Source organism: Macaca nemestrina, chromosome 13 (assembly GCF_043159975.1).
Source record: "Macaca nemestrina isolate mMacNem1 chromosome 13, mMacNem.hap1, whole genome shotgun sequence".
NCBI classification, from domain to species: domain Eukaryota; kingdom Metazoa; phylum Chordata; class Mammalia; order Primates; family Cercopithecidae; genus Macaca; species Macaca nemestrina.
Genome location: NC_092137.1, coordinates 64,360,773 through 64,387,483, shown reverse-complemented (window position 1 = coordinate 64,387,483; position 26,711 = coordinate 64,360,773). Strand labels below are relative to the sequence as shown.

At 38.1% G+C, this 26,711-nt stretch overlaps 1 protein-coding gene across 1 annotated transcript; it reads left to right on the top strand.

Moving 5' to 3' along the window:
• Nucleotides 1-229: 229 nt before the first annotated feature.
• Nucleotides 230-26,302, top strand: LOC105465137 (pellino E3 ubiquitin protein ligase 1). The gene is made up of 7 exons (XM_011713407.3): nt 230-339; nt 10,828-10,967; nt 14,339-14,468; nt 18,686-18,787; nt 22,552-22,749; nt 22,845-23,033; nt 23,909-26,302. Exons 2-7 carry the CDS (start codon nt 10,897-10,899, stop codon nt 24,473-24,475), a joined length of 1,257 nt encoding a protein of 418 aa, XP_011711709.1. The 5' UTR covers nt 230-339; nt 10,828-10,896; the 3' UTR covers nt 24,476-26,302.
• Nucleotides 26,303-26,711: the final 409 nt, after the last annotated feature.

Genomic DNA, 26,711 nt, shown 5'->3' with positions numbered 1-26,711 from the left:
TGTTAAAGACTATAAACCTTTGGGAAGATCATGAATCTTTCTTCAGAGAACACGTAAAAAAAAGGGTTCCAGGAGGAATAGCTGTCATAGCACATTTTATTTGCAGTTTAATAATGCCAGTTGTATATTGATTGATTATATGCCATTTTTAAATTTTAAAAACTTTATCTTGGGTCATTTATGTATATAAATAACTGGTACTACAAAAGTGTTTTATTTTGGGTTTCAGATTATCAAATACAGAAGTAGAAGCCAAGATTGAATGTGTTCCTGTGATTGAAACTTCGATGTCACTGAGAAAATAACCCCAGATAAGACCTTCTAACGGATCTAAGCAGAGTAAGAATGTGTCTGATTGGAAATACATTGCTTTTCTTGGCTAATTTGACCAAGGGCTCTAGAAAGTATATGGAGGGTGCCATGCCAGCCCTCCTCTTGTTTTTTAGTTTCTTGTCTAAGCAAAAAAAATTGTTCCTTTTGCTATAGAGGCAATAGAACTAAATCTATAGTGTTATGCACGTTACTTGTAAATTCTTATGTCAGGACCAGATGGTTGCTTGTATTTTTTCCAGCTCCCAAATTCCCTTTATTCTACTTTAGTCCCTTCGTTTTCAGAGATGAGGAAACAGATTGCTTTGTTCAAAGACAGCAAGAACTAGAACACAGGCTAATACTTGCTAGCCATGCGATATACTAATGTCAGCCAAATACAGGCATTTACACTTTCAGATGTTTGCCGTATCTGTGCACTTAACTAATTCTATTTAATACAATTTAAATTGACTCCTTTAAATAAGTAAGCTTATTTTAAATGAAATTTTTGCTACTATAAATAGAAAACCATCATATCCTTTAAATAGTAACTCTAAATAGGAATTCAAATCAAAACAAAGCAACGTTATTAAAATTTAATTTAAAATTAATTTAAATTTAATGGTTATTAAATTTTTAATTATTGCTGTTCTTGGTCAGAAATGTGTCAAAGCATTGGTTTCATGTTTGATGGCAGTTCCTTAATTGTCTAAACAGAAAAAGCACAGCTAATGCCTCTAGTTAAGCTTCTGTATAACTTTTTAAAATGAAATGCTTCTTAGAGGGGAAATGAGAGGGCATGAATACATGTTTATATACTAAAGTATGATTTCATGTATGTCGGAAGATCTTATTATATGGACCAAAATTATTATTTGGTTGATGTAATTGTTCTTGAAACTTCAGTTTTTACATTGAAGGTTTTAGTTAGCATAAGTTTATCTTTCTAAATAAGGAATTTGATTGCCTCACAACTCAAATGTATCACAGTTATGGTGAAATAGCAATATACTGGTTTCTGTAACCTTTTAAATACTGTGATGAATTAAAATCTCTTCAGCAAAAGCAAAGATATCTAGGGAGACGAGAGGTGTTTTTAGTGTATTCGAATGATGGAAATGTTCTTAAAATATTTCTGAAGCATTTTTTTTAAAATAATTAATTTTTTGAATTTATTGATGACAGAAGTTGTGTGTTAGTGTGGATGACTGGTCTAAATGTGTATGTCATTTCCAAGGGATTAGTAAGGGTCAGAATGATTTGTTTTATTCATTGACTTTTCCTTTGACATACTCTTATTCATTGGGCTACATACATTCCCTGTTGCCTTCTCACCAGAAGTAGCACTGCACAGGCTGTATTTCACTGTACTGTAGAAAAAGACAAGTAGACCTTTTTCATTCCTGAGATTCCTATGAAACCTGTTGGTGGAGGTATAAAATGAGGAGACTTTTATGGGCTAGCTAGTAGGAGTTTTGCTGTGAAACCTTTGTAACAGGTCTATCAGGAACTAGGGAGAGAAATAAATACAGGAAATACTTAATCCCATTCAAATGAGGATGAAATAGACATAATAATATTTTGGGGATTATTTATTGTAGTGATTTTTCTGGCTTATGAGAAGTGTTAGTTTTTTGTTTGTCATACTTGTGTCAAATTTATATATATATATATATATATATATATTTTTTTTTTTTTTTTTTTTTTTTTGAGATGGAGTCTTGTTCTGTCACCCAGGCTGGAGTGCAGTGGTGCGATCTGGGCTCACTGAAGCCTCTGCCTCCCAGGTTCAAGTGATCCTCCTGCCTCAGCCTCCCGAGTAGCTGGGACTACAGGCACACACCACCACGCCCTGTTAATTTTTGTCTTCTTAGTGGAGATGGGGTTTCACCATGTTGGTCAGGCTGGTCTTCAACTCCTGACCTCAAGTGCTCTTCCCACCTTAGCCTTTCTGTACTATTTCCTTTACATACATTTAGAACCACATCTAACTGTATTATAGTTTTCACTTTCACCATCAGACAAAATTTAGAAAATTCAAGACAAGGAAAGTTTATTGTATTTACTCATATTTTTGCTACCATGTTTTTACATCTTCTCTGATATTTTAAGGTTCTTTTATTTAGTTTCTGTTTAGTTAATTTCCTCTAGCCATTCTTTGTAGTGGGTCTGCTGGTAACAAATTCTCTCAGTTTTTCCTCTTCAGAGAATGTCTTGACTTCCCTTCCATTTTTGTGAGCACCTGAAAAATATTATGCCACTATCTTCTGGGTTCTCTGGTTTCTGGTGAGAACTCCACTGTCAATCTAATTGTTTTTCTCCTATAAATGCAGTGTTCTCTCTCTCTGCTTCCAGGATATTTTCTTTTCTTTTTTTTTTTTTCTTGAGACGGAGTCTCACTCTGTCGCCCAGGCTGGAGTACAGTGGTGCAGTTTTGGCTCACTGCAACCTCCTTCTCCCAGGTTCAAGCAATTACTCCCCCTTTAACCTTCCAAGTAGCTGGGACTAGAAGGCACACCACGACGCCTGGCTCATTTTTGTATTTTTAGTAGAGACGGGGTTTCACCATGTTGCCCAGGCTGGTCTCGAACTCCTGACCTCAAGTGATCCACCCGCCTCAGGCTCCCAGAGTGCTGGAATTACAGGCGTGAGCCACTGCGCCCAACCTTTTTGAGTGCTTTTTCAGCTTGACTCTTTCTTCTCTCTTTTTGACATGTGTGTCCAGTGACACACAGGTTAGATTTTGCTATAGTCTCACAGGTCCGTAAGGCTTTGTTTTTTGTTTCATTTTGTTTTTCCTATTTTCTCTCTATTGTTCAAATCAAGTAATTTCCACTGTTGAGTTTTATCATAGTTGCTTTTAAATCTTTGTCAGGTAATGCTGTCATCTAAGTTTTGGCACCTGTTGATTATCTTTTGCATTATTTTTGTTTTTGTTTCTGTTTTTGTTTTGAAACGGAGTCTCGCTCTATTGCCCAGGCTGGAGTGCAGTGGCATGATCTCGGTTCACTGCAACCTCCGCCTCCCGGGTTCAAGTGATTCTCCTGCCTCAGCCTCCCGAGTAGCTGGGATTACAGGCATGTGCCACCACGCCGGGCTAATTTTGTATTTTTATATTTTATTTATATATATATTTTTTTGTTTCATAAAATTTATTTTTATTGTCTTCATTTCAACAAAATCACTATGTTGATAAAATCAGAATGTCCACTTTTTTTTTTTTATACTTTAAGTTCTAGGGTACCTGTGTACAACATATGTATTTGTTGTACACAGATTTGTTACATATGTATACATGTGCCATGTTGGTGTGCTGCACCCATTAACTCATCCTTTACATTAGGTATATCTCCTAATGCTATCCCTCCCCCGCCACCACCACAATAGGAACTGGTGTGTGATGATCCCCTTCCTGTGTCCAAGTGATCTCATTGTTCAGTTCCCACCTATGAGTGAGAACATGCGGTATTTGGTTTTCTGTTCTTGCGATAGTTTGCTGAGAATGATCGTTTCCAGCTTCATCCATGTCCCTACAAAGGACACAAACTCATCATTTTTTATGGCTGCATGGTATTCCATGGTGTATATGTGCCACATTTTCTTAATCCAGTCTGTCACTGATGGACATTTGGGTTGATTCCAAGTCTTTGCTATTGTGAATAGTGCTGCAATAAACATACGTGTGCATGTGTCTTTATAGCAGCATGACTTACAATCCTTTGGGTATATCCCTAGTAATGGGATGACTGGGTCAAATGGTATTTCTAGTTCTGGATCCTTGAGGAATCGCCACACTGTTTTCCACAATGGTTGAACTAGTTTACAGCCCCACCAACAGTGTAAAAGTGTTCCTATTTCTCCACATCCTCTCCAGCACCTGTTGTTTCCTGATTTTTTAATGATTGCCATTCTAACTGATGTGAGATGGTATCTCATTGTGGTTTTGATTTGCATTTCTCTGCTGGCCAGTGATGATGAGCATTTTTTCATGTGTCTGTTGCCTGTATGCATGTATTCTTTTGAGAAGTGTCTGTTCATATCCTTTGCCCACTTTTTGATGGGGTTGTTTTTTTCTTGTAAATTTGATTGAATTCTTTATAGGTTCTGGATATTAGCCCTTTGTCAGATGAGTAGATAGCAAAAATTTTCTCCCATTCTGTAGGTTGCCTGTTCACTCTGATGGTAGATTCTTTTGCTGTGCAGAAGCTCTTTAGTTTAATTAGATCCCATTTGTCAATTTTGGCTTTTGTTGCCATTGCTTTTGGTGTTTTAGACATGAAGTCCTTGCCCATGCCTATGTCCTGAATGGTATTACCTAGGTTTTCTTCTAGGGTTTTTATGGTTTTAGGTCTAATATTTAAGTCTCTAATCCATCGTGAATTAATTTTTGTATAAGGAGTAAGGAAAGGATCCAGTTTCAGCTTTCTACTTATGGCTAGCCAATTTTCCCAGCACCATTTATTAAATAGGGAATCCTTTCCCCATTTCTTGTTTTTGTCAGGTTTGTCAAAGATCAGATGGCTGTAGATATGTAGTATCATTTCTGAGGGCTCTGTTCTGTTCTATTGGTCTATATCTCTGTTTTGATACCAGTACCATGCTGTTTTGGTTACTGTAGCCTTGTAGTATAGTTTGAAGTCAGGTAGCGTGATGCCTCCAGCTTTGTTCTTTTGGCTTAGGATTGTCTTGGCAATGCGGGGTCTTTTTTGGTTCCATATGAACTTTAAAGCACTTCTTTCTAATTCTGTGAAGAAAGTCATTGGTAGCTTAATGGGGATGACATTGAATCTATAAATTACCTTGGGCAGTATGGCCATTTTCACGATATTGATTCTTCCTATCCATGAGCATGGTAAGTTCTTCCATTTGTTTGTGTCCTCTTTTATTTCATTGAGCAGTGGTTTGTAGTTCTACTTGAAGAAGTCCTTTACATCCCTTGTCAGTTGGATTCCTAGGTATTTTATTCTCTTTGAAGCACTTGTGAATGTGAGTTCACTCATGATTTGGCTCTCTGTTTGTTACTGGTATATAAGAATGCTTGTGATTTTTGCACATTGATTTTGTATCCTGAGACTTTGCTGAAGTTGCTTATCAGCTTAAGGAGATTTGGGGCTGAGACGATGGGGTTTTGTAAATATACAATCATGTCATCTGCAAACAGGGACAATTTGACTTCTTCTTTTCCTGACTGAATACTCTTTATTTCTTTCTCTTGCCTGATTACCCTAGCCAGAACTTCCAACACTATGTTGAATAAGAGTGGTGAGAGAGGGCATCCCTGTCTTGTGCCAGTTTTCAAAGGGAATGCTTCCAGTTTTTTGCCCATTCAGTATGATATTGACTGTGGGTTTGTCATAAATAGCTCTTATTATTTTGAGATACATTCCATCAATACCGAATTTATTGAGAGTTTTTAGCATGAAAGGCTGTTGAATTTTGTCAAAGGCCTTTTCTACATCTATTGAGATAATCATGTGGTTTTTGTCTTTGGTTCTGTTTATGTGGTGGATTACGTTTATTGATTTGCATATGTTGAACGAGCCTTGCATCCCAGGGATGAAGCCCACTTGATCATGGTGGATAAGCTTTTTGATGTGCTGCTGGCTTCGGTTTGCCAGTATTTTATTGAGGATTTTTGCATCGATGTTCATCAGGGATATTGGTCTAAAATTCTCTTTTTTTGTTGTGTCTCTGCCAGGCTTTGGTATCAGGATGATGTTGGCCTTGTAAAATGAGTTAGAGAGGATTCTCTCTTTTTCTATTGATTGGAATAGTTTCAAAAGGAATGGTAGCAACTCCTTCTGGTACCTCTGGTAGGATTCGGCTGTGAATCCATCTGGTCCTGGACTTTTTTTCGTTGTAGGCTATTAATTATTGCCTCAATTTCAGAGCCTGCTGTTGGTCTATTCAGGGATTCAGCTTCTTCCTGGTTTAGTCTTGGGAGAGTGTAAGTGTCCAGGAAATTATCCATTTCTTCTAGGTTTTCTAGTTTATTTGCGTAGAGGTGTTTATAGTATTCTCTGATGGTAGTTTGTATTTCTGTGGGATCTGTGGTGATATCCCGTTTATCATTTTTTTTATTGCGTCTATTTGATTATTCTCTCTTTTCTTCTTTATTAGTCTTGCTAGCAGTCTATCAATTTTGTTGATCTTTTCCAAAAACCAGCTCCTGGATTCATTGATTTTTTTGGAGGGTTTTTTGTGTCTATCTCCTTCAGTTCTGCTCTGATCTTAGTTATTTCTTGCCCTCTGCTAGCTTTTGAATGTGTTTGCTCTTGCTTCTCTAGTTCTTTTAATTGTAATGTTAGGGTGTCAATTTCAGATCTTTCCTGATTTCTCTTGTGGGCCTTTAGTGCTATAAATTTCCCTCTACTCACTGTTTTAAATGTGTCCCAGAGATTCTGGTATGTTGTATCTTTGTTCTCATTGGTTTCAAAGAACATCTTTATTTCTGCCTTCATTTCGTTACATACCCAGTAGTCATTCAGGAGCAGGTTGTTCAGTTCATGTAGTTGAGCGGTTTTGATTGAGTTTCTTAGTCCTGAGTTCTAGTTTGATTGCACTGCGGTCTGAGGGACAGTTTATTATAATTTCTGTTCTTTTTCATTTGCTGAGGAGTGCTTTACTTCCAATTATGTGGTCAATTTTGGAATAAGTGCGATGTGGTGCTGAGAAGAATGTATATTCTGTTGATTTGGGGTGGAGAGTTCTGTAGATGTCTATTAGGTCCACTTGGTGCAGAGATGAGTTCAATTCCTGGATATTCTTGTTAACTTTCTGTCTCGTTGATCTGTCTAATGTTGACAGTGGGGTGTTAAAGTCTCCCATTATTATTGTATGGGAGTCTAAGTCTCTTTGTCTCTAAGGACTTTCTTTATGAATCTGGGTGCTCCTGTATTGGGTGCATATATATTTAGGATAGTTAGTTCTTCCTGATGAATTGATCCCTTTACTATTATGTAATGGCCTTCTTTGTCTCTTTTGATCTTTGATGGTTTAAAGTCTGTTTTATCAGAGACTAGGATTGCAACCCCTGCTTTTTTTGTTTTCCATTTGCTTGGTAGATCTTCCTCCATCCCTTTATTTTGAGCCTGTGTGTGTCTCTGCATGTGAAATGGGTCTCCTCAATACAGCAAACTGATGGGTCTTGACTGTCCAATTTGCCAGTCTATGTCTTTGAATTGGACCATTTAGTCCATTTACATTTAAGGTTAATATTGTTATGTATGCACTTGATCCTATCATTATGATATTAGCTGGTTATTTTGCTCGCTAGTTGATGCAGTTTCTTCCTAGCATTGATGGACTTTACATTTTGACATGTTTTTGCAATGGCTGGTACCTGTTGTTCCTTTCCATGTTTAGTGCTTCCTTCAGGATCTCTTGTAGGGCAGGCCTGGTGGTGACAAAATCTCTCAGCATTTGCTTGTCTGTAAAGGATTTTATTTCTCCTTCACTTATGAAACTTAGTTTGTCTGGATATGAAATTCTGGGTTGAAAATTCTTTTCTTTAAGAATGTTGAATATTGGCCCCCACTCTCTTCTGGCTTGGAGAGTTTCTGCCGAGAGATCTGCTGTTAGTCTGATGGGCTTCCCTTTGTGTGTAACCCAACCTTTCTCTGGCTGCCCTTAACATTTTTTCCTTCGTTTCAACTTTGGTGAATCTGACAATTACGTGTCTTGGAGTTGCTCTTCTTGAGGAGTATCTTTGTGACATACTCTTTATTTCCTGAATTTGAATGTTGGCCTGCCTTACTAGATTGGGGAAGTTCTCCTGGATGATATTCTGCAGAGTGTTTTCCAACTTGGTTCCATTTTCCCTGTCACTTTCAGGCACTCCAATCCGATGTAGATTTGGTCTTTTCACATAATCCCATACTTCTTGGAGGCACTGTTCATTTCTTTTTACTCTTTTTTTCTCTACACTTCTCTTCTCGCTTCATTTCATTCATTTGATCTTGAATCGCTGATACTCTTTCTTCCAGTTGATCAAGTCAGTTACTGAAGCTTGTGCGTTTGTCACGTAGTTCTCGTGTTATGGTTTTCATCTCTATCAGTTCTTTTAAGGTCTTCTCTGCATTGATTATTCTAGTTATCCATTTATCCATTCTTTTTTCAAGGTTTTTAGTTTCTTTGCACTGGTTACATAGTTCCTCCTTTAGCTCTGAGAAGTTTGATCGACTGAAGCCTTCTTCTCTCAACTCGTCAAAGTCATTCTCCATCCAGCTTTGTTCTGTTGCTGGCGATGGGCTGCGTTCCTTTGGAGTGGGAGATGTACTCTGATTTTTTGAATTTCCAGCTTTTCTGCACAGCTTTTTCCCCATCTTTGTGGTTTTATCTGCCTTTGGTCTTTGATGATGGTGATGTACTGATGGGGTTTTGGTGTAGGTGTCCTTTCTGTTTGTTGGTTTTCCTTCTAACAGTCAGGACCCTCAGCTGTAGGTCTGTTGGAGTTTGCTTGAGGTCCACTCCAGACCCTGTTTGCCTGGGTATCAGCAGCGGAGGCTGCAGAAGATAGAATATTGCTGAACCGTGAGTGTTGCTGTCTGATTCTTGCTCTGGAAGCTTTGTCTTAGGGGTATATCCCGCCTTGTGAGGTGTGAGGTGTGAGGTGTCGGTCTGCACCTAGTGGGGGATGTCTCCCAGTTTGGCTACTCAGGGGTCAGGGACCCACTTGAGCAGGCAGTCTGTCCCTTCTCAGATCTCAACCTCCATGGGGAGATCCACTGCTCTCTTCAAAGTTGTCAGACAGGGGCATTTACCTCTGCCGAGGTTTCTGCTGCTTTTTGTTTAGCTATGCCCTGTCCCCAGAGGAGGAGTCTACAGAGACAGGCCGGCCTCCTTGAGCTGTGATGGACTCCACCCAATTCGAACTTCCCAGCAGCTTTGATTACCTACTTAAACCTCAGCAGTGGCAGCGCCCTTCCCCCAGCCTCGCTGCGGCCTTGCAGTTAGATATCAGACTGCTGTGCTAGCAATGAGGGAGGCTCCCTGGGCGTGGGACCCTGTGGGCCAGGTGTGGGATATAATCTCCTGGTGTGCCGTTTCCTAAGACCCTTGGTAAATCGCAGTATTAGGGTGGGAGTTACCCGATTTTCCAGGTGTTATGTGTCTCAATTTCCCTTGGCTAGGAAAAGGAATTCCCTTCCCCCTTGTGCTTCCCAGGTGAGGCAATGCCTCGCCCTGCTTCAGCTCTTGCTGGTCAGGCTGCACCCACGGACCAGCGCCAAGTGTCCAACACACCCCAGTGAGATGAACCCGGTACCTCAGTTGAAAATGTAGAAATCACCCATCTTCTGTGTCGCTCACGCTGGGATCTGGAGGCTGGAGCTGTTCCTATTTGGCCATCTTGGGCGCGCCCCCCCAATTTTGTATTTTTAGTAGAGACAGGGTTTCTACATGTTGGTCAGGCTGGTCTCAAACTCCCAACCTCAAGTGATCCGTCTGCCTCGACCTCCCAAAGTGCTGGGATTACAGGCGTGAACCACTGCACCCAGCCTATGTTTTGTATTGTTTTAAATATTGTTCTTGCTAGGATGAGTGATTTTCTGTTAAAACTAGATATTTTCATATTATGTTCCTAGACTCTGGATATTATCTAAACCTTTTGTTTCCACTGGCTTTTACTGACATTGCTTTGGCAAGGTCATAGGGGGTGCCTCATTACTTCCAGGCGGATGTAGAAGTCAGTGGTCCCTACTCAGCCTCTACTGACGCCTCAGGAAGAGGATCCTTCTTGTTTTTGGTGAGTGGGGGGTAGAAGTCTAGCTGACACCACTGGGATAGGTGTTGGGGCATGCCCGGCCATCAGGGTGAAAATCCTGGCTCCCTACTTGGCCGACTTTGACATTGCCCCAGTAGGGCATTGGAGCTCCTCACTATGGTTTATGAGCTGGAAGTCAAGGCTCCTCACTTAGCTTTCGTTGGTGTGGGTGGTGGTGGGGCAAAACTGTTTACTGGGTTTGGCTAGAGTGGAGCAGTTACTGTCAAAAGTTTTCCGTCTTGCCAGGCTGTCCCTTTCTTGTTTCTTTGGCTAGGGAGAGCAAGCTTTTGTTGTGGCTTTGTCTGTGCCAGTTGGCATTTCCAGGTTGCTGCCTTCTTTAGCTCCAAGTCTGGGATATATTAGGCAAAAAGAAAACCCAGAGAATTTACACCACCGTGTCATTCCATGGGTCCTGAGGTCCCTTACTTAGTTTGCCTTCTCTCCACTTTTCACAGTCTTCTCATGTTCTGTATATAAGGTCCAGGGTCTTTAGTTATCCTTAGCAGAAATGAAAGGGAAAAGTATTAGCTGCTGTATGCTTCTGTAAGTGGAAGTCTTCAAATTTGCCTTTTTGACTCATTTAAACAGTTTTGTAAAATGTATAATCATTATTGGGCAAAATGTCCCATAAAATGTATATACCATGTGATGCTTTGCATAATATTGTGTTCAAGAGGACTGCTGGAAAATAACATCTTTATTTAAACTGAAACGAATTGTTCACATTATTAATGAAAACTTTTCCCCTCTAGGAAATAATGCAAAAGGTGTCCCAAGGCTCCTGACCAGTGAACAAAGATTTGAGAAAGACAGCCAAGCTCATGTTTTCTCCTGATCAAGAAAATCATCCATCTAAAGCACCAGTAAAATATGGTGAACTCATTGTCTTAGGGTAAGGTTTCTCCATTTGATAAGACACACAGTTTAATAATATATGCTAACTTTGGCATCTAGGCTATAAGTACTTTTTTTTGGAATTGGTAATGTTACCAAATCAAGAAACTCTTTTAATTCTCATATTCATGCTATTGTTTAAAAGCACTCAAATATGACATAAACTTTGTCTCACCCTTACCCGCAGAAAGGGCAAAGTTTCTTAAAGATGAAATGGAAGGTTCGGGCGTGGTGGCTCACGCCTGTAATCCCAGCACTTTGGGAGGCCAAGGCAGGCAGATTACCTGAGGCCAGGAATTCAAGACCAGCCTGGCCAACATGGTGAAACCCTGTCTCTACGCAGAACACAAAAATTATCTGGGCGTGGTGGTGCGTGCCTGTAATCCCAGCTACTTGGGAGGCTGAGGCAGGGGAATTGCTTGAACCCTGGAGGCAGAGGTTGCAGTGAGCTGAGATTGCGACACTGTACTCCAGCCTGGGCAACAGAGTGAGATTCTGTCTCACGAAAAAAAAAAAAAAAAGATAAAAATGAAATGAAATGAAAAGTGTATTTGTCCACTGTCACAGTCATTCCATTTGTCTTCCCTGTCCCATGTTTTGTCTCAGCTGATTTTACCAAAAATTCCCTTTCCCTTGCCTGCTTTAAGTCATTTCATGTAGGTTAGTCTTCATTTATTCTTTTGCCTATCTAAGGTAGTTATTGCTTTGTGCTGTACATTTTGGTTAAAGGAGTTGTATATATGTATGGTGACAGCATAATGCCTCTGAAGCCCAGGACCTAGCTATGTCTTAGCTCCTAAAGTAATTTCATCCATGTAACTCACAGAAATAGAACCTGAAGATTGAGGAATAGATGATTCTGTTATTCCAAATTATTTCAATTTGTTCCACTTAAACTTGTCATAACTATCAAAGTGGAGACACAGTATTAGCCTTTCTTAACTAGAGATCTCAGAAACTAGAAAATTGCTCATTTTAGGCTGCGTGCAATGGTTCACACCTGTAATCCCAGCACTTTGGGAGGCCAAGGTGGGTGGATCACCTGATGTCAGGAGTTCGAGACCAGCCTGGCCAACATGGTGAAACCCCATCTTTACTAAAAATACAACAATTAACTGGGCGTGGTAGTGCATGTCTGTAATCCCAGCTACTTGGGAGGCTGAGGCAGGAGAATCACTTGAACCCAGGAAGAGGAGGTTGCAGTGAGCCGAGCACTCCAACCTGGGCAACAGAGCGAGACTCTGTCTCGAAAAAAATAAGAAAAAAGAAAATTGCTAATTGTATTTTCCCCCTGCTGTTGCTCTGCTTTTGCCTAAAAAGCAACTCAAGATATTGCAGTATGTTTGAGAGTCAGGTTAAAGTGAGAATGTGTTGTTTCAGATGAGAGAGTTAGAGAAACTGGGGAAATCATATGGAGTTACTGAGCTTGACTAGATGTTAGGAATCTTAGAATCCAGTGCTTGTTCCAGCACTGCTAGCTGTGTGACCTTGGGCAAGTCACTGAACCATCCTGGGCTTTAGTTTCCTCCTCTGTAAAAATGACAATTAGACAAGATCTTCTAAGGCCCTTTGAGACTTAAAATTCTTTTCTCAGAAACAAAACTTTAAAAGATGATAAATTTAGCATAGTAACTTCAGTATTAGAACTTCAAATCACATAGATTTTAATGGTATCAGTGACAAACAGCTCTTAACTACCAAAAACTTTTCCAGATTAAATTCTTCTAGCAGGAAATTTGAGAGTCATTTGAAGAATAGTTTAAAATTTAGCTTATGGTTTTAAACTGCCAGTCTTAGCCTATAGGTTCCTCAGTTAATCATTAGCTACAGTAATTGTCTCTGTCTGGTACTTGGTGTCCTAAAATGCAAATACTTTTTCTTCTCAACCCTCTAGAAGTGAAGCTAGACAAGGTTTCATGCTATTGCTACTTAGAAAAGAGCTTTGAACTACAGGAACGCAATGTGGGGCTAAAGACTGAGATCCAGAAGTGGGATGAGTCATGCAACTCAGGGGACAGTAGTTAAGGGACAGTGAGGAATTGACAGTGGGGCTGGTGGCAACACAAAGCCTAGAATAGCTAAAATAATTATTAGCTAAGGGGCTGTACTTTGGACTTACAGCAAGGCTAGCAACATTACCAAGGGCTTTCTCCAATACAAAGTGTTTTATTTTTTTGTAAAGGGTCAGTGTAGTTTCTATATATGGCAGTCATTGAGTAAACTCGCTTCTCAGCTTTAAGACATTCTTCCTTGCCAGCCACAATTACAGGCCATTTTATAATCACTCTTCCTCCAACCTCAAAACTGTCCCTATTCCCTGCTTCATTTCCCCCTAGATTGACATATGGTAGATCATCAAACCAAAGATTTATCGGGGTGGGGGCAGGGGAGGTGGACAGTGAATGAGGAAAGATTATTATTAAGCTACTGCTCATGCCTCAGTGAAGCAGTAAAGAATGACATAACCACATGACAAACATACTTAAATTCAAATTCTGGCTTTGCCTGTGTCACTTCAGAATATAATTCTTCTGAGTCTGTTTCCTAACGTGTAAAAATGGGGACAGTGATTTCAATCTGGTAGAATTTTTGCAAGGGTAGATTTAGTGAGGTAATGTGCATGGGATAACATTCAGTAGTGCCTGGTGTATAGTAAACACCCAAATATTTTTATTTTGTTTTTAACTTTTTTCCATTGGTTTAGTACTTGCTTACCTTTAGGATGTACGTGTGTGTGTGTTTGTGTGTGTGTGTGTGTGTGTATGTGTACATGTTATAGAGAAATGTTCATAAGATCTGAAAAACAAAAGTATGTTTACTACTTAGCAAACATGTCTGTTGGACAAGTTCTGCTAATATAATGAGAGTGCATTTGTACATTCAGGTAGCTAAGACTTAACAAGTCTAAAAATTCCTTACTTCAAAAGTTCAGCTGTTTAAAGTGTTTGGTTCACAAATAAAGGAGATTGTGTTTTAAACAATACATACTATACTTTTTAAAGGTTGTATTAGCACATGCAAACAATTCACCTTAAAAAAAACGAGTCATAAGGAGTCAGACATGCCATTAATCAGCTCTTAATTATCTTCAGTAAAAGAGGGAAGGAGAAAAATAGAGATAACTTGAATCTTTGTATAATCCAAAAGGTTCTCTGTGACTTGGAATGAAGCCAGAAAAAGAATCTCATTTTGTTTCACACACTGGCACCTGGTATGGAGATCAACAGTTGCTCAAAGGAATTTTAAATAATTATAATGTGTTAATAGATAATTAATTGGGAATTGATTCTGCAAGGCATAGTCAAACATTTGTTTTATAATTGTGCAGTTCTTGCAAGAGATCACCTATACTTTTTTTCCCCCCATCAGGTATAATGGGTCTCTTCCAAATGGCGATAGAGGAAGGAGGAAAAGTAGATTTGCTTTGTTTAAAAGACCTAAGGCAAATGGGGTGAAGCCCAGCACTGTGCATATTGCTTGTACTCCTCAGGCTGCAAAGGTAAAAAAAAAAAAAAAAAAGCTACATAAATTAACTTGGAGAAATTGAAAGACTTTTATGTGTTGTTTATATTCTCTAGCATTCCCCTCACATTTCTATTTCAGAAATTTCCTTTTGTTTGGATTGGAGAAGAGACTTTGGAGACATGGTATTTGAAAAGCTGCCATATGGAAGGGGAATTGGACTTTAAAAAAAAAAAAAAAAAAAAGACAAACCAGGATCAGTGGGTGGAAATTAGAAGGAAATATTCTCTTTCCTTATTAAAAGAGGTGGGGTGGGGGACAGGGTTTTATCTAGTACCTAGAATTATGCAGCTGTCTGCCCTGAGAAGTGGAAAGTTCCCACTCTGTTACTAGAGGAGCCTCCCTGGGCTGGATGAAGAAGGTGATGTATAATATGTGTATTCAGGTATTAGAAGCATATTTGGGTGAGGTAATTTTTAAACTAAGAGTCTTTACCTAAGATTCTGTGTATTGGTTGTATTCATTTTTGGTTTATAACTTCATATATTTTAGCATAGTACCTTGCACAAAGTAGACCTCAATAATTATTAAATTGAATCAAAGTTATGAAAGCAATATCCAACTGCATCTACAATATAACTTCTCAACCCCCAGCCTATTTCATGCTTCTAGCCCTGTCGTCGTCTTCTAACAAAATTTCCAGAAGCTGGACCACCATTTCAGGATACTTGGGCTTTTCCTAGAGCGACAGACAAGGAGGGGGAATTTCACATCTTTATATTTTCTGTGAATTTGTCTGATTCCAATTTTATAACACAGACTTTATGTTATAAAGAATTTGATATTGTAATGAGCAAATAAGAAAAATTACAAAGAGTTCTTTGAGTCCTGGAAGTACCTGTATCTTTAGCTAAGTAGCCCTAGAATGTACATTAATATTATGCCATCTGAAGCATATCTTTATAAGTTAAATAAACAAGAGACAGAAAAATTGGCATATGATGTGGTTTTAGGTCACAGCTTCAGTGTCTGAAGGTAGTTGGCTTCTCAGCTTTGTTTTATATCCAGTTTGATTTGTGAAAGAATCCTTAGGCCTTGACTAGGACTCCTCCGTTACTATTTGGGAACCAGTTAGTGCAGAAAGGGGACAGTTTCTTTTTGCTCCTTTGGAGAGAAGGAATATGCTAAGCAGTTGGTGGAAGTAAACCTCAGATTGATTCAATCTGAGGAGCTTCTTACAGTATCTCCCCCAGGAGTGCTCTTGATATTTTGGGTGTGCCACTTTTTCATTGTTTAGGACTTTCCCACATACTACAGGACATTTAGGGGTCCTTCACCCACAAAATGCCATTTGAGCCTGCAAATCCTCATAACAGCCAAAAAATGCACAAAATATTTTCAGATGCCCCTTAGACAGCTAATACTACCTCTGGTTGAAAACCACTATAAGGGAAAATATTTCTAATCCCTACCTCTATAATACCATATTCTGTACTTTTCTTCCTATTTTACTCTGCCGTGTCCTCATGTTTTCATTGTTATCTCCTTTTCATCTTTCATCTTTACTAGGCAATAAGAATCTTAGGGATCAGATTGACCCTTGGCTGGATGTGGTAGCTCACACCTGTAATCCCAGCACTTGAGAGACCAAGGTGGGCGGATCACTGGAGCTCAGGAGTTTGAGACCGGCCTGGGCAACATGGTGAAACTCTATCTTCACCAAACACACAAAAAATTAGCCAAGTGTGGTGGCATGCCCCGAAGTCCCAGCTCCTTGGCAGGCTGAAGTGGGAGGATCACTTGAGCCGGGGAGGCAGAGGCTGCAGTGAGCTGAGATCATGCCATTGCACTGTAGCCTGAGTGACAGAGTGGGACCCTGTCTCAATTAAAAAAAAGAAAAAAGAAAAAAGATTGACTCTTTCCTCTTTAAATTTTGGAGGAATGTATTTGTGAGGTCATGACGAAAATTAAGCATTTAGTCTGGTAGTCATCTGGGATGAGTAGGTAAAACCCTGCGTTCTAGACCAGTGAGAACCAAACTTAACTTGACATAGTTTTTATTCTCAGTCTAACAGTAGGTTTAATAACTAACAAACAAAGATTACAATCTCAAAGCACAAAAAAACCAATGTTTTAAAATCTCTTTAGCCACTAGGAATTAATTTTAAAATACTAAGTAATTATTTTATTGAAAAGTCAGCTGTTTAACCAGTGGCACATGCCTGTTAGTCCCAGCTCCTTGGGAGGCAGAGGCAGGAAGATCACTTGAGCACAGGGTAAAGCTGTAGTGTGCCGTTTTCCTGCCTATAAATAGCCACTGCACTTCAGCCTCTGCAACATAGCAAAACCTGGTCTCTTAAAACGTGTGTGTGTGTGTGTATGTGTGTGTGTGTGTGTGTGTGTGTGTGTGTGTTTAAAACCTGTAAAACAATTATATAGTATTTATGAATACCTAAATGTGTAGAAAGAAATATGTAAAACATGCATGTAAATGATCTACACTGCATTCTTGAGGTTGGATACCTCTGTGGAGAAAAGGGAATTGGGAGGGACATGTAGGCAGCCTCGATCGTATCTGTAGTTTAATTCCTTAAAAAAATCAGAAGCAGGCCAGGCACAGTGGCTCATGCCTGTAGTCCCAGCACTTTGGGAGGCTGAGGCGGGCGGATCATGAGGTCAGGAGTTCGAGACCAGCATGGCCAACATGGCAAAACTCCATCTCTACTAAAAATACAAAAATTAGCCGGGCATGGTGGCGTGCACCTTTAATCCCAGCTACTCAGGAGGCTGAGGCAGGAGAATCACTTGAACCTGGGAGGCGGAGGTTTCAGTGAGTTAGCGCCACTGCACTCCAGCCTAGGCAACAGAGCGAGACTCTGTCGCAAAAAAAAAAAAAAAAAAAAAATCAGAAGCAAAAGTGGCAGTATTAAGCTTTGATAAAGCTGAGTCGTTAGTATGGTCTCTGTATATTTGGAAATAGTGTATTTCTGTATTCTGTTTGTAGATATTTCGAAATTTGACAGTCTTAAAGCTGTTGTTTTAAGGCTTTATCTATTACAGACTAGCTGCAAATTGAAACCAAGTTAAAGCTTATGATGCCAAACTTCTAATTAAGAAGGATTTTTTCATTCAGCTTCTTTGCTGTATATAATTATTCTCTTCTGTCTTTGTGTCTGTTTTCTTTTTATGCAGCCCATTTCTACTTCCTTTGTGTGATGACTAGATTTTTCCCCTTCTTTGATATTATCTTCAACTCATATACATAGAAAACACTTGAAAACAAAACTGAAAAGTTCTTTTTAGCAATGTTTTTAGTTTGAGATAAGTCAGAAATACAGTCATAAGCATTACATCCCTTTCCTTTGGTAATGTTTAATCATTCTATGAATGTTTCTTTTGTTTTTTAAAGAATTTTTTTCTTTTATCTCCTGCGACCAAATCCCAAATGCATTTTTCTGTATCTCACCCAGCATATGGCAAACATTTGTCATCTGTAGAGTCACAAAATGGTTAGAAAACCAGTTAACTTGGCTTGTGAGTGAACTTTATAGCTCTCTGAATTACTTCAAAAATAAGATTCTTCTTATTTTGCAAGATTTTGCATTTTCTTCTTATCAGAGTACTGTTTTCTGTTTTTATGTGGGATTTGGTTTTGATTATTTTATAATTTAAAATACTTTATAAGGGAGTGTAGTGGTTTGATAAAAGAAAATTATGGGCCAGGCGCAGTGGTTCACGCCTGTAATCCTAGCACTTTGGGAGGCTGAGGCGGGCCGATTGCCTTAGCTCAGCAGTTTAAGACCAGCCTGGGCAACATGGTGAAATGCTGTCTCTACTAAAAATACAAAAATATTAGCCATGCATGGCAGTATGCACCTGTAGTCCCAGCTGCTTGGGAGGCTGAGGCAGGAGAATCGCTTGAACCCGGGAGGCGGAGGTTGCAGTGAACCGAGATCGCACCACTGCACTCCAGCCTAGGGGAGAGAACAAGACTCCATCTTTGGGGGAAAAAAAAAAAAGAAAGAAAATTATGTTTTTACTCTGTAACTGCTTCTAAATATTCTTCGATGCCCCATTCAACCCAAGAAACTACTGTCACAACTGACAGGAGTTATTAACCTCTCTAAATTTCAGGGGGAAAATATATAAGTATGTCATGTATTTGATAAATAGTTTTCCCTTTTTTTAATGAAAAGATTATCTGTTTGGATTGACCTGCCTACTAATTTTTGCTATTAACTTTTTCATTCTTAGGCAATAAGCAACAAGGACCAGCATAGCATATCATATACTTTATCTCGGGCCCAGACTGTGGTGGTTGAATATACTCATGACAGCAACACCGATATGTTTCAGGTATTATAACATCTAAAATTTTTTTTCTTAAAAACAAAAAAGTTAAAAATCTATTGGTAAGTTTTGCTGAGATCAGATAAAGGATTATCATATATTTATATTGTATTTTATTAAAATATGGATTGATTGCTAACCCTCATAAATAGAAGTCAGTCTAGCACAGTTGAGATAGGCTCCGGAATAAGAATTACTGGTAAATATTACATAGCCATTATATGCCTCAGTTTCCTTCTCTGTAAAGTGCAGATAATAGACTCTCCCCTATGACTGTTAAGAGGCTTAAATGATCTAGTACACGTAGAGTACTCAGCGCTGTGCCAGGTACTTAGTAAAAACACTTAGTGAATAGTAGCTATTATCCAAAAAAGAAAACAATAAATATTCTGCACACATTTATGACTTTTTCTACCACTACCTCCCACCTTCCTCTCTAGGCAATAAACAATCCAGGCACTTGCTAACTATTTTATTATCTATTTGAAATCAAACCTTTTTCTCAGCACATATTTGGTCAGTGCTACTCATGCAATAAAAGTATTTTTCTCTTACTTTTTGTACCAGTCCAGTGCTGATATTTTTGTAAACTGGTAGATTTTAGGACAGTCAATTCCAAAGATGTAAATAGAATCTTTGATCTTCTCCCTTAATATTGAGCTCTCCAAAGCTTAGCCTTTTATAAACAAACTTAAGTAGAACATAAATTATCTGATAATGTTGCTTTTATAATTATTGTCACATGGACTTTTCCATTTTTCTTTATTTTACAAGGCAAATAAAAGTGAAAAGGCCTGGAAATATATTTAATTTCAGTCAAAAGTGAAATATTTCTTTGAATTCACTCCCTCTGCTCAACCCTTTTAATGAGATGAGATACTGAATTTCTTTTCTCTAGTTAATATTAGAATGTGGGCATTTGTGTTTTCCTCTCTTTTACCAAAAATAAATTACATCTTTAATGAAGATTAATGTTTAGATCCAAGAAAAACCTAATACAAAGCTTTATGATGGTTTTTCACATTTTGTTTCACTGACAAGCAGTGAAAATGAATGAGCTTAGCTTTTTTTAAAAATCAAGGTGCTACTAGGCCTGTAGTCTCAGTTACTCAGGAGGCTGAGGTGGGAGAATAGCTTGAGGCCAGCCTGGGCAACATAGTGAGACTTCATCTCTTTAATAAAATGTAGATAAATGTGTGTGTGTGTGTGTGTGTGTGTGTGTGTGTGTGTGTATCTCCAAGATATTTGGTCACAGGCTAGAATTTTAGCTTCAGAAAGTGCCTTATATTTATTTGTTTACCCCTTATCTTTGGTAGATTAAGTTAACTGAAATCTTGTGAGTTAACGATGATAGAGTTACTTGGGGGCAAAACTGAAATTAAACTAGGCATCCTGAATTCTGAAACAATGTCTTCACCATCTAATGAAGGCCCTTAAATAAGTTTTAACATTTTGAGTTTTGTCTTTTTCATAAAGTAGAGAATTTTTCCCAGTATCATAAACTGATATGTCCTTTCTACAGGTATTATACCTTTGGAAAATCCAAACATTTCAGCATCAAAAAGACTGTGATGTATCAGAAACTACCTTGATAAACTAGGCAGTCTTTGAGGAATTGTATTAGAAACATTCTAGGATTGTCTACCCTGTAAACTGAACAAGAACATTTGTTGTTCAAGTCATCAGATGTTCCAACTCCAACTCTATGCATTGTTTGGCACTACGAAGTAAGGGAGACATTACAAGCTGATTACATGCCTAGGTGCTGTACTGACCCTCTAAATTTTAAGCACATTGATTGTGTTGAGGAAAGATGGAGAAGAGACTTTACACTGGTGTCTTTTCATGTAGATCTTTTTATCAGGTTAAGTAGGATTTTTTCCAGCAACCAGTAGAAAAGCATTCTAGCAAAAGAGATGGCAAAGAAGTAGTACACAGTGTGGTAAAAGATTGATGAATAAGCTACTTGTAGCTAATATACATAAATAGCAGGAAATTTGGCTGGATTGGTAGATGGGAGGCAAATCTTGAGTCAGTTTCTAACTATTATTAGAAATAATAAACTACAAATTTTGGATAAGCTATAAGGAACCATTGAGTTTTCTCGTGAGGGTGAGGGAGAGTAACAAAAGAGCTGTATTTTTAATGCTAATAATAGCAGTTAGAAAGGGGTAGAATTAGTAACAATCAGATTTTGGCATATGATCACATTCATGGTGGGTTTTTTTCCCTTTATAGATACTTAAGTTTCTTCCTTCTCATTGTCATACAAATATTGCTTCAGTGTCTTAACTAGTCTCTTCCAAGACCAAGTTGAAATGTTAGCTCTCTGGAACAGTCTCTTTCCAAATAAGTGCTACTTCTGTTGATTCTGAATATTAGTTCAATCCTTGGCCTGTATCTTTTAGCCTTTAAAGAGCCTTTGTGTTTGGGGAAATATTTTTAGTTTCAAAGATCTGAGGCCATTTAAGATATGTTTATTTTTAAGAATAAAGAAAAGGAATATCCAACCTTGTATTTGTTAACTAGTTTCCCTCTAAAACTATCCAATCTAAATATAAAGACTTTATACTTGACAAGTGGACAAAAACACTAAAGAAGTTTATCTGAAAGTGTGCTGATACAGGGAACTTGAGGCTAAAATATGTAAAGAGTAAGAGTCTTTATCTTTGTAGAGGGTCAGTATTTTTTCTCAGTACCCACATTCTTCAATTTTATGATACTACTTTATAACAAATACATTCATGAACTGATAATTTCCAAATGTTTGCTTTAAAGTCCTGTGACACTTGTGACTGTTGTCATCTACCCATTGATTTCCTTTTTTCTTTTCAACTTTCAAAATGCAATTAACTTATTTACTAGCTAGTACCTCTGAAGATGTTTTGAAATCTCTGACACCACACCCATCCAGAACTCTTATCTGGGAGCCTTGTCTCTCTGAAATATCCCCAAGAACCAGGAAGAGTATATATATAAAATAAATGCCACAAAGTTGATGTAGTGAAATTCCTTTTCTGTGCTCCCTAGAGAATCCCTTAGGCTCTCACCAGAACCTTTTGAAATACTTTTCTCTGAAGTAGGTTATTTGATTTCTCAAACCATAACAGAGTAAGAGTAGCCAGTTGAAAGAGGGGCTTGTTTCTGGATACAGGCTTGACCAAAAACAAGGAGTGATAGCTGACAACCTGGCAGAAAAGAAACAGGAAAATATATGAAGTATACATAAGACCTCAAAGCAAGGCTATGTAAGCCCTTGACATAAGGATCAGCAGTCTTGTATACCTCTTATAGCACCTGAAGACATCACTGCATTTCAGCTTAATGTAAATGGTATTTATAGTGTAATGTTCTGCAGTCATCCTAAAATATTTACTTATATATGTTCACTATATTCTGTTAAATAAGGTAGAATATCTCTTTAAATATCTCTAAAGAGAAGAAATCTACATGATACACATATTTCCATCCAAAAGGGTTAAAATTAAAATCTGCAGCCATCTAGAAATTTCAGCCGTTCCTGAACTCTTCATTTCCTGAGGGTTTCGTATATTATTGTAAGTTCTCATTTAATTCCATGCTCTAAGTGATTACTTCATCAGAGACAGTCTGATTAGTTTTCAAGAGTATAGATGCCCCCAACGTTAAGTATGGTAAGCTTCAACTTTAGAAATTTCAAAGGCCTAATGTTTTCTCCTTATTGTGCCTTTCTTGAATGGATTTTCCACTGTGTTCTTTGAATGGGTTTTTAGATATTTTTTTTCCCTCAGATTGGCCGGTCGACTGAAAGCCCCATTGATTTTGTAGTAACTGACACAGTTCCTGGAAGTCAAAGTAATTCTGATACACAGTCAGTACAAAGTACTATATCAAGATTTGCCTGTAGAATCATATGTGAACGGAATCCTCCCTTTACAGCACGGATTTATGCCGCAGGATTTGACTCATCAAAAAACATCTTTCTTGGGGTAAAAAGCTTTTTTTCTAAATGATGCTTTCTTTTATACTAGCTTTCATTCCAAATTACAAGTAATTGGAAGCTCACTTCTATTATTTCTACTAGGAGAAGGCTGCCAAATGGAAGACATCAGATGGGCAGATGGATGGTTTGACCACTAATGGTGTTCTTGTGATGCATCCACGCAATGGATTCACAGAAGACTCCAAGCCTGGAATATGGAGAGAAATATCGGTGTGTGGAAACGTATTTAGCCTGCGTGAAACCAGATCAGCGCAGCAGAGAGGAAAAATGGTAAATACTGAATGGTATTTTCTTAATTAGCTACAATAAACACATAGGATGAGTTGAACTGAATGCATTACGTACATTCCAGAAAACTCTTAAATCTATTGCCAACACAGAATACTAAGGCTATCAAACACTGACTACCAGATTCTATACTAGAGGTCAGTATGTTAATATTTCATTTAGTAGCTGGGCACGGTCGCTCACACCTGTAATTCCAGCACTTTGGGAGGCCGAGGCGGACAGATCACCTGAGGTCAGGAGTTTGAGACCAGCGTGACCCACATGGAGAAACCCTGTCTCTACTGAAAATGCAAAATAAGCTGGGCATGGTGGCGCATGCCTGTAATCCCAGCTACTCGGGAGGCTGAGGCAGGAGAATCACTTGAACCTGGGAGGTGGAGGTTGTGGTGAGCTGAGATCGCGCCATTGCACTCCAGCCTGGCAATAAGAGCAAAACTCTGTCTCAAAAAAAAAAAAAAAAAAATTGGTAAGCTCTGAAAGTTTATTCTTCTGTCATATCATGTTAATATATTTTAAAACCTAAGCTTTCTTAAACTAAACAGCACTCTGATCTTTTCAGCCATCTGTATATCTTTAACCATATTTACCTCATTAAAAATATTAGACTTATTGATTAGCCAGGTGTTTTAATCATAAGTTGTCTTTACCATAAGGCTAAAAAGAAATATGTTAATGTTTGATATTTTATCCTTGATTTTCAAACTTACCTTTTTGATAACTACTGTCCGTTTCTTGAATATTTAGTGAAAATCCTAGGAAATCTCATTTCTTGAGTAAGGAGTACTTAAAACCAAAAGGCTTATGTAAAAATCCAAAACAGAGTGGTGAATATGTTTTTCAACTCTTGTCTTCTCTAGGTGGAAATTGAAAGCAATCAGTTACAAGATGGCTCGTTAATTGACCTCTGTGGTGCAACATTGCTATGGCGTACTGCAGAAGGCCTTTCCCACACTCCTACCGTGAAGCATTTGGAGGCTTTAAGACAAGAAATCAATGCAGCACGACCTCAGTGCCCTGTAGGGTTCAACACACTAGCATTTCCTAGTATGAAGAGGAAAGATGTTGTAGATGAAAAACAACCATGGGTATATCTAAACTGCGGCCATGTACATGGCTATCATAACTGGGGAAACAAAGAAGAACGTGATGGAAAAGATCGTGAATGTCCTATGTGTAGGTCTGTCGGTCCCTATGTTCCTCTGTGGCTTGGATGTGAAGCTGGATTTTATGTGGACGCCGGCCCTCCAACCCATGCGTTTAGCCCTTGTGGGCATGTGTGTTCAGAAAAGACAACTGCCTATTGGTCCCAGATCCCGCTTCCTCATGGTACTCATACTTTTCATGCAGCCTGTCCCTTTTGTGCACATCAGTTGGCTGGTGAACAAGGCTACATCAGACTTATTTTTCAAGGACCTCTAGACTAACAGACCGTTGTCCTCCAGGACTACATTATAAATTTATAAGCTAAGTGAGTTGGGTTTTCGAACCTGTTGTCCACATCACAGTTTTTCTGCTCTGGTCATTTGCATTAAGATGAAGAATTTTTTAAAACATTTATAATAAATAGCAATTTCTGAGCAAAAATCTGGGAAACTCAAGCAAAGGAATTACTGAAAGTATCAGTATTCTGAATTCTGAGTTTTGAAAATATATTTTGAGGAGAAAAAGACATAGTCTAATTTGATGCCTTCCTTTTAGTGTTTTTGAATCACCCATCCTCAGTGCTGAAATTGTTTTGTATAACTGAGGGTACTGTTGGTTCAAACTATGTTAGTTTACAGTTTGTTGCAAACATTGTAAAATATAGCAACATGTATATTAACTTTTTTCTATTTTACGTTAGAATGTTCTTGATAGAGTAGCATGGTAACGATGGTGTCACACCCTTGGTGTGAATGGTAGCTTAGTGAGCACACCTAGCTCAAGGATTTGCAAAGTTAGGAAGAAGGACAAGAGAACCTCTCTCCCCACCCCAGTCTAAATATGGAATTTGGTAAATTAGAATACTTTGTAATTTGTAAGACCAATTTCATATTAATTACCATTGTGTGAAAGGTGTTTGTTTTTAACCACATTAAAGATAATCAGGAAAGATTTTTTCTTAATGTTTCTCTCGAGCGTAGTACTATAACAAAAACTTAATGCTAAGAAACATTTTATATGCTCCTTTGAATATGCAATTTAATCTAGATTATCTATTTTTCTCCCATGATAACTAATCTGTTTTTAGTATCAGCAGCATTTGGCAAGTTTATTTTTTTGGATATAAACTGTGGTTCATCTGTTCACTGTTCCTAGAAAAAAATCATTCCCATAAGAAAAAGTATAAATTAGCAAGAAAGGAGAGTGACTTGATTTGCTTTTGGAAAAAGAAATGCTTAATTAATTATTCTGTATTTGGCCTTATTCAGGCATAAGGAAATCTAGAGATCTAAAGGGTTGAATGACAATAGTGCCCCCCTTTCTAGCAGACCAGCCTTAACTCTGGGTTTGAATCCTAAGGAGATTGCCACAGTGAGACTTAAGTAAATGTTTGCTTGGCAGATGAGCACCAATGACTACAGCGTGGAGTGACGCACTGCATGGTCTGTTTATTCTCTAATTCCAATATGTCTTTTGCTTCCAAAAGCAAGAACAAGTTTCTTCTCTCCCCTCCTTCCCACCCTTTTTTCAAAGGCACCACAAGTATAGACAGTTGCACTACATCAAATCTGTTTTTGACACTTGTAGAAACCAGTACACTTTTAGATTAGACAGTATCTTTTTTTAATATTTTGATTTGTTTTCCTTTAGTTTGAGAAGTTGTATAATACTTAATTGACTGTAGCAAAGTTTTATATATGTTAGCATAGCTTTAATTTATCCTCTTATAAAACTGTTCTGAATTTTCTTTTGGTTTTTAAAAAACAAAACTTGTTGCTTAGAAGCCATGAACTATTTTATTTTACTTCAACTGTCAAAACTTCCTTGTTTTTAAAAATGATCATTTGGGTTCACTCAGGAAATGCATGTCAGGAACTTGTATTATAAGTTTATTAGTTGTGATGTATCAGTAACTGCTGTTACCCCTTTTTCAAAGAAATATAATTGATTTTGAAGTTTTCTAGATTGTCACATGCTTTGTGACTAATGCAAGAAAGCAAGTCTTGTGTTGTATTTGTTCTAGTCATTTCTATTCAGGCTATATATTGTAGCTTAATTTTTATTTGCCATTAATTTATTTAAACTAAGTAAATACTTTTCAAAATAGATATTTGAATTTGTCTCTGTGAGTTCATTTTTGCATAATCGAGAATGATTAACAAGAAGTGAAAACTGTGGACAACTCTGTTCCACACTCCAAAAATACTCAGTTGAAACAGATGAAGAGTTTGCATTTAATGTAACTCTTTAAAGTCTCTGGTTCTTTTTGAAAAGCATCTCTTATTAATAAAGAAACTTTGTTAGTGGTTGAATAATTGAGGACTTGTCTAAGTTAAGCCTTGCTAGGGAGTTGGCACCTGTAAGTTGCATGTTAGACTATTTAAATAGTGCCTTCATAACCGTAAAAGTTTCACGCCCTTCCTAAAGTTGCCTGCATTTTCTTCTAACAGGTAAAGACAATTTCTTCTAACAGGAAAAAACCTGGCTCATTTTCTATCACATTCAAGTTTTGAAAAC